Here is an 8,951-nt window from a genome sequence, read left to right as displayed (position 1 = left end):
CATGTTAAGTCATACGGTGTTTGAGCTGATAACCGAGATTTAGTGAACCAATCAGAAAGCCCGAGGTTGAAAATTTAATAAAACGTTATAAACATACGATCAAAACGCGGATTCGATATATATGTTGCTCTTCGAGCCTCTCCAGTCTTCTGCCATGTAATGTCTAATCGTTGTTGGAAGAAAGGATGTCTCGGGATAGCTTACATGTCGTCAAAGGACATACGGCCTGTTTCATCATTTCTTTCATCGACGATTTGACATTTTTACGTGGCGTGCGACTGAAATAGATATGGAATCATATCATTTTATTATATTTTAGTGCGCCGTATGTGCAAAAAGACGTTATGTCTAATTCTTGCCCTCGCTAATAGCGAAAGCGTGGTTTTCACTAGAGACAAAACCACTCTTTATATGGGTAGTATCTGACGTCACAGCGTTCCTGTCACGTGGTTGCAAATCAGTCTTTTAACACGACATTCTTTTACCTCCGTTGCTGACCAAAGCTGTTTCCAATTATAGATGTAACATGCATTAACATATTCTTTTCTTGTTGCTGTAGGTGACCCGATAAATGTTGGAGAAACTTCACAAGTTTATTACAAGCGGTGGTGGTTCATTTTACTGATGGTCTTCTTCGGTGTTTGTCTCATTGTTCTTATCGCAGGATTCATTTTTGTTTGCTACCGCCGACGAAAATGTGAGTGGAAACTACTTTGGAGTTCAGCTTGTAACTATTAAGTCCTGTTTTATCTTGAAATGTTTTACACTGGTTGCCCTTGTTGGGTTTTTGGGAAAAAAAGCGTTCTTGTACCAGAATATCCTGCAAGCGGCAAACTCCTATTGATTTACATCTGTTCTTGCTTTTGAAGCCTCGAACAACCAATCTTTTTTTGAGACATCATAACAAGCCAGAGTAAATTTTGTTGAAGAGAACAGAACAGACTGTAACAGTACCGTGGACTCGTTGCTCTTCTTTGTGCAAATAGTTTATGTTTTTTTTAAACTTCCAGCAAAGTTTATGAACTAGGGTTATGAAACCGGTCCCACGGTTTATACTCCTCGTCCGTGAAGACTTGCGGAAAGTCTAGCAATTTGCGAGTTTGTCTTACTAATTACAAATGCAGCACTTGTAAGACCCTGAGGGCTGGTCCGGCGGGTTTTCGAACGCGTGACTTCCCGCATGATAGTATAACAACAACAACAAAAAACTTTCCTTTAGTACCAATCCGAAATAAAGTTACAAACGTATGTACACAGTACCAAATAAAGGGCCGGTCACGATTTTAACGCCAAAAATCAATTCTGCCAGTGTTTCGAGTAAAATTTCACGGTCCTGTTTATTTTTTTAATTATTTAACACGCTATAAAAGAAGCCGCTTGGCCCTTTGCTTTTGCTCGAATTCATCCAAAAATGAATGGTAATCCAAGATATTCACGAACAGTCAGGTGACAAAACGTGGATGGAACCCTGTAAAGATTTTCCCTAGGTATATAAAAAGTGATCTTTTAAAATTGTACGGACAGATTGCCGTAAGGGGCTTTTTCATCGCTCAAATTATCACAAGGTTCTGTCTGGGACTACAGTTGATTGACAAATGACTGATAATGCCTAAGGTGACAGGTCTGGTAGAGTGCGTCTTTGGCTTCAAAATCTCCTTTTTGAAGAAAGAGAGGGATTTCTGTCACCTGTAATATGCCCGCAAAATGTCGGGATTTTCGAGAAAAAAGCACGCCACTTTACATTTGCCTTAACAACCCAACAACACATGGACAATATGCGGGACAGCAAAAACTGCATTTAATTGCAATGAAGTAACAATTTTGCTAACTGTTTTACAGACGCCGAAAATGTGTCATCTGCGGGTGGCTCCACCAATCCAAGTACTCTGGAAAGGAGGAATGGCTCAAGAAATGGAACCATCAGAAGTGGAACCTTCCCTAACGTGCAAATGTATGTCCCAGCTAATTCCCGTGGCAATTTCGACCACGTTTATTTAGTTTGTGGTTGCGTTTTGAATCGCCCACAAGCTATTGTAGTCCTTTTGTCAGGAGGAAAGAAACTTCTCGAAGCTACAAACCCCACTCACTTATGAAGCCTAGACGAGCCTGGGACAGATTAGTGGGAGCCAGGTTTTCTCACCACAAGGCAACACTGCTCCATTCAGTGTTCGTGTCTCCTTTATCGTTACGTAACCTAACCGTCCTTTTACAGTTATCCCTCATCGATGTCATTGATCGCTCTGTTAGGCTTCGGTTTTGTCATCTAATGAATGTTCTTGCCAGTATACTTACCACTCTACTAAATCAGCCCTGATATTTTTGGCTCGGATTACCTTTGTGCTCCAACGTTGTTGTGTAATAGTGTAATAATTTTTGATGATAATGATGATGTTGATGGTGGTGCTTTTCCGATACAGAATTAAGGACGGTGCCTACTAACTTTCAAAGACATTTTGCCGCAGTTTATGATTATGCAGGAATAATGTAGATCTTAACAAGTGTTATTAAAATCCAAAAGGAAAATTGGGGGTAACCACGCATTTTACCAAAGATAATTCATGAATAATATTTGTAAACAGCTTTAAAATACAAAGCAATGTATGGCGTTCTTTCTTAAACTGAAGCTTAATTATCTCTCAAAAATGCGTGGTTACCCCCAATTTTCTTTTTGGATACAAAGAGTACTTACTAAGATGTACTTTCTCCAGACAGTTTTAAACCGCGCGAAAATATCCCTTTATTAGTAAGCATCACCGATAGGAAACCTGAGTATCTCGAGATGCGCAAAACGTATGCGCAATAACAATAGTAGGCACCGTCCTTAACCAGTCTGTTTTTTTCTCTTCCCAGTACTTACCGAGACACTGAAACCGCAGAAGATGAAGTCAGTAGCGTGGGCTCAAAAGAAGAGCTATCGGATGATAGCGACAGTGGAGTGTCAGAAGTTACTTACAAACGCAAAGCTGACTTCTCTCTTATGAACCGCAACAACAAAAATCCTAATCACACGCAAGGGAGGAACTCACTCGGCCGACCAAGATCCATGCAGGGGGCCAGACGAAACCGAGATCTCATCGGACACACAACTGAAGAATCCGATGTTCCCGACGACGCTCCGATCAATAGAGGCCTCAAGTCGTTTTCGGTCATGTCACTTCCGAGGGATCAGCGGGACGGACCCCCAGCTTACGACGGCCGCAGATATATGGCCAAATCCGCTGACAACTTGGATCGTATTCATCGATCTCGACTTCCTCCCGAGGCAGTAACGTCATTCATGTCACATGATTTCGAAAATCAGCAAAATAGACGCGGCTATCGGTACAACGAGGAGCCGGATTTACGCCCCACGGCCCGGGGATCCGCAGGTTCGGTACGAAGGTCACGTGATCAGGTAGATTTCAACGACGACAGCAGTTCACCCCCACAATCGCCGTCTCGGCCAAACCTTAATGAATTTTCGTACTCACCAGATACGCGCAGGAGCAGAAGACAACCGAGAACTGGGAGTTTCCGTCGAGCACTCGAGTTTAATGGAAATCCTCGGGACTCCGACGGGAGCTCGAAATACTCCGATCGTGCTTCGTCAAGTAGCAACGACCATCGCGACACTAGAATTCTTGTGGATCCCAGAGGCAAACCAAGAATTCAGTACGATGAGGAACCTGGGCGAAGGAGACGACCTAAGCTCAGTGAACTCCCAGTCCCAGAAAATGAGCCAGGGTATCGAGTCCGTTCTTCTTCCCCGTCTTCAAGACCTCGAGGCCCACCTTCTCCTTCTTCTCCTGTTTCTCCGGCTCCCTCATACCACGTTGCTGACCCGATGTTAGCTGGGAAGAGATCCCCTGTCCCTTCCCGCGGCTTCAGTCGGGACGCGGAGCCCACTGATATTTCATACCGCAGAAATCAGCCTGTTATGTACGTAGACATGAACGCTTACAACAACGAAAACTACACTTCAAGTGAACCACATATCTCATCTTACTCTTCCTTCGTGTAATGTTTCAGCTAGGTAGGGTTTTTCAAAGGTTAGCTTTAATGTATGGGAACTCAACCTTTTAATGTTAAGGTGATCAGAAGTTCCCTATAAAACCCTAGCTCTTATGCATTTTTACATCCAACGCGGAGACATTTTCTAATTTTTGCTTGGTTCAAGTGGCTGACCCAATGAACATCACATCGTGCAAGGAATGAGATGAGCAGTTCACGTCACCTCTAATGTACTTGTTCTGACTTACTTTAAAATCACACCGAAGCTTTGAGGTAGGTCAGCATCCTCACCCAAAAGGGCTACGATTCTTTTGGACAGCAACAGGAGCGCATGAGCAATAGCGCTTAACTTAAACAGATTAGCGTCACGACGTTTTCGTAGACTCAGTTATTTTTAAATTGATTTTCCCGCGAAAGCAGAGCTCTCCAGCCAATCACAAGCCTTACAGGATTGTTACCCGTCCGAAACTTAGGCCCGTTCCAAACGCCGCTCCAGTCATGCACCGAACCTAAGTCAATAAAGTTCAACTTAAGAGCGACTTCGGGGCAACGACTGATTCATACGTCGTACCTGTGGGTCACACCAAACCCACCACCTGTGGGTCGCACCAAACTAACGATCACGTAGGGGCTTGGGTAATGTTATAACTTCTTAGCTTAGGAAGCTTATAAATTGTCTTGATTTATGCGTTTCGCTCGGCACATGACCAGAACACCATATGAATCAGCCGTCGCTCCATGGTCGCACAGTGCGACAGAGCCTGCCGAACTTAACGTTGTTTGCCGATGTAAACCTAGCCTTCGAACGCCGCTCTTCTGCCGTGCTTAATTCAATAGTTAGGTTAAGCGACACACGACTGTAGCGGCGTTTGGAACGGGCCTTATTTTTAAGGTTATTGAAAAACGCCTCGACTTATAAATTGGTCGTGACAAAGAACTATGATGAGAGTGCCACGCTCCTGCTTGTGGGCTCTTATCAGCACCGACTTGCTTGTTTCGAATCACGCGCAGTCGCAGTTAAGGTCAAGTCTTGTGACCGTTGGTAACCAATTGTCATTTCAAATTTCGGAGACCGCGCAGAAGGGCCGGAAGTCTACTACTTTCGGATCCCCCATTTCGAAACAAGCCAGAGCTTGTCGGTGCTTTCCGGGAGTAGGGAACTAGTGTCAAGTCAAGAATTCACCTACGATTTCAAGACGCTGCAATAAGCGACTCTCATTTCATTGGTTATGATGCTCCGGTATATTGACGTCCATATTCTTGTGAAAAGGTCGTCATGCTGTAGATTGTCCTCGGGTTAGTTTTGGTTGTAAGAAATTAATGGGGAAAGTGAACTTTTATATTTGATAAAAACAGAATTGAGTGGAATAGGTGTACATAGCAACATTTTTATATCAGTAGTTCTGTAAAAACGTATTTTTGTATTCGACGTTCTTTCAAATCAGTTCCTCTAAAAATCGCTATAGCTTTTACACGCGGGCAAAGATAACTTTCGTGAAATGTTCTTTAAATTTTTTCAATAATTGTTTTTGAAAATAGCGAGCGCCTGTTTAGGCCCAGTAAAACAAGCAACATTTTTCGTGCAACTTGTCGCGCAAAAGTAGACGTTCCTTTTACTTTTTGCAACTTGAAAATTTGTTGCGCAAGAAGGTGGTAATACGCGCATCAAACCATCTCAACTTGCAACGCAACATTGTTGCGCGACAAGTTGCACGAAAAAAAGTTGCCCGTATTAATGGGCCTTTATCCAATTGACAATAATTCCAAATTGATGAATGAGTTAATCCTGTACCTTAAATTAATACTTTTTCGTGACTTCAGTAATTACAGCGAAGATATCGTTGACGTCAGCTATTGTCATTAATGTGCCTGCCACAAAAGGGTCTTGTGCTTCTGTGGTTGGCACATTTGTCAACAAAAACAATGTTTGTACACAGATATCTTCCCTGTATTGGAAAGTTTGTGGAGCAAAGCTTTGGAAACGACCACTGTCACGAAGTGCACAATACGGTTTTATTTAACTCTTTTCGATCGTATCCGATCAAAATATCTGTAGATAGCTTTTGCTGTTGTGGGGGGTTAATTAATGTAGTGCTTTAAATAATTTGTATAAATGCGTTCATCTGGCACGGAATCGACTGATTTTTATCTCTCCAAATTGATTTCGTTTGATGGTTTTCAATTGGTTCCCCGAGGGACCAGACATTAAGTGCTTTGTTATATATTTAGACTTTCTCTTCAACAACCGCAAGAAAACAAACAAAGACAGCAGGAGATGCTTTTCCAACCTCAATAACGAATAAACAATCACTTGAATTGTGCTTTGTATCCGTCGTGGGCAACAACTGCGGAATTGTATACCGGTCGAGATACTTAAAATTTGACCAAGGGTCCCGTGACCAAGAATCAACGAATCACAGTGCTCGTTTTGTTGAGTAGAATGCACGAGTTGCATGGTCTTGCGTTTCATTTTACAACCCAAGCGTTAAGTTCCCCTCAAACTTAGAAAGGGTCATCTCATCCGGAGCATAGTTGATAGAGAGGAATGTTTATGAAACCCGTGGACTTTCCAACCTAAATCTTGGTATCTTTGTTTGCTCCTAACAACAACAACAACAACAACAACAACAACAACAACTTTATTTAGCTAAATACAATAATTAATGGATGGCTTGCCCCGCAAATAGCTAGAGAAAGCTAATCAAGGCGGGGCAAGTCAATTACAAGAACACACCTATAAAAGACAATAAGGTTACACAAAAACACTAGTTTAACAAATTAAAGATACTGATTACAAAATGTTTGCCGATCTTCCACACCAGTCCCCTCTATTAACTATGTCCGGAGGTGGTGGATTCCCATTCGGGGTTTTTGTCCTTTCTTGTGTGTCTGAGCTAATAGACCTAATCGGCTAACTTAATGTTGTACCCAATTCCAATCCTTTGGGAATAAAACGTCTTGTTCCATGTATCTCCACATCATTTAAACGTGAATGCTACATTATAATTCAAATACAATACACAAAGAGTCTTAATTAACCCCGGAAGATTTGTATTGGGAATGCATAAATGGCGGCCAAAAAAATATTCTTTTGTTTATGTGCTTTTTGGTGAAAATTTCTTTTGCTTATTTTGTTTTCAAGATTGACTTCTTCTAATGTAAAGTTTTGCCGAATATCAGCGTTGAACAGCATTTTGGGGTAAGGAAATAAGCTCCTTGGTTAATTTTTAATCTGGGATTAGTGTTAATCGCGATCGGCTTTTGAACAACCGGGCCCTGGAGTAAAGTAACGAATAACCACTGATGTTGCGCGGTTTAATGTCAATGCTTTATTTAGATGTCCGTGTTCTGGATTATGTAATCGCAGATATAGGATTCTATCTCATGAACAGTAACCAGCGGCTGTCACAGTGATATGTGTATCCCCGCACACATATCACCAGTAATATGTGTATCCCCTTCAAAATGGCGGCCAGTGATAAGTGTATCCCCCAACCCCCTCCCCTCTACTTCAGTAAATACCATTTGGAGCTGCGCCCCTCGTGGCTTGTGTGGACGATCAAGCGACTCGAACAAACTTAAAAATATTTCCAGTCCTCTAGTTCAAAAGGGCTTAGATCACAGCTGATGCAGTGATTTTTTTTTCTTGATCCTAAAAACATTCTGCGGACAGAGTACATACTGAAACTGGAACACCCTCTTACAGTTTATGCAGCGGCTAAAGATTTGTAGAAATTTGTTGTGTGTTGTGTAGTGTAGTGTCATCCCTCCTTGAACGCTTTATCTCCACTGTTCAAGATCATTGCCGTGTTTTGCATCCATACTATTCTACAATCTCGGAAAAAACTGTTGAGACAGTGACACAAATTCACCTCCATTTTTACACACCCCTACTTACTCCCCCCCCTTCCCACTCCCCTCCCCCCTCAGTCAAAGTTGCTGATTATTGTCCTATGTTCTACAGTATATTTCCCACCAAGATAAGGCAACATTGAATTTGGAGGGAGGGGAAAGGGCGGCATTTAAGCGGAACGTTTGGATAAGTTGTTGGAGTACCAAAAATGTCGCTTTGTTTCAACAGGTTTTGTCCGAGATTGTAGGTCAGTGATACACATATCAGCAGTATGTGAATCCCCTTGCGGCTTTTGTGAGATTTTTAATCGAGAAATCCCCAGCTATATAAACACGTCAGCGACGTTGGACGACAGTTGGCTTTTCTTTAAATCATGGGTTAATAGCAAGTTTAACGGCTTTGTGCATGGGGATACACATATCACTGATTCCTAAAATTATTAGTGATATGTGTATCCTCTGCATGACCTTTTAGAAAAATGTTTTGATAACAGAGTTTGAAACTCCACGGATGTCCCTAGCTGTATATAAACAAGGTAAACATGGCCTAACCCTCCATGATCTAGCTTGATCTAGTGCTCTAACCACTGAGCTACAGGAAACTCTGTGGTGATCAAGGGGGAAATGTGGGTAATGAATTGCATAACTCAGTCACATAGTCAAATTTCTTTCCCATACACACGGCTGTCATATTTGAGATAACCACATATGACCTTAAATAATGGACACAAAATTGTCATTAGCCAATGAAAAAACAATTCAACGGGCTCGGAATCTTTTTGTTCTTGAACGCCTCTTAGTTTGTGCCACGTATCAGTGAGATAGCTGGCTTTCTTAAGGCTTAGCAGATTGTTACGCTCTTTGGAGGCGTTTTTCTGTTTTTGCCTTAATTTGTTTCACTCGTTCTTCTGACTTCTGCAGGGTGTATTGGGTTGTGGCCATGAGGTAGGTTGGGGGTGTCGCAAATTTACTGTACCTAGTAGGGGTCTTCCAAATTTTCTGGATAGTAGATAATGTCTCATCATCCCCCCCCCCCCCCCCCTCCAATAAGTTTTTGTGAACGCTCCATAACGCAAGCAAAGCATCGCAAGCATTTCAAGCATCTAAGG

At 42.2% G+C, this 8,951-nt stretch overlaps 1 protein-coding gene across 1 annotated transcript in view; it reads left to right on the top strand.

Moving 5' to 3' along the window:
- The window catches only part of LOC137969592 (protein sidekick-2-like), a 49,488-nt gene extending 42,282 nt beyond the window's left edge, over positions 1-7,206 (top strand). Inside the window, exons 30-32 of the mRNA XM_068815901.1 lie at positions 560-697; positions 1,840-1,951; positions 2,851-7,206. Coding sequence (XP_068672002.1) covers positions 560-697; positions 1,840-1,951; positions 2,851-4,000 — 1,400 coding nt within the window. The 3' untranslated portion in view covers positions 4,001-7,206. The remainder of the gene's footprint in view (positions 1-559; positions 698-1,839; positions 1,952-2,850) is intronic.
- The last annotated feature ends 1,745 nt before the right edge of the window (positions 7,207-8,951 follow it).

The sequence above is a fragment of the Montipora foliosa genome, chromosome 9 (assembly GCF_036669935.1).
Source record: "Montipora foliosa isolate CH-2021 chromosome 9, ASM3666993v2, whole genome shotgun sequence".
In the NCBI taxonomy this organism is placed as follows: domain Eukaryota; kingdom Metazoa; phylum Cnidaria; class Anthozoa; order Scleractinia; family Acroporidae; genus Montipora; species Montipora foliosa.
This window is presented reverse-complemented; position numbering and strand designations above follow the sequence as displayed.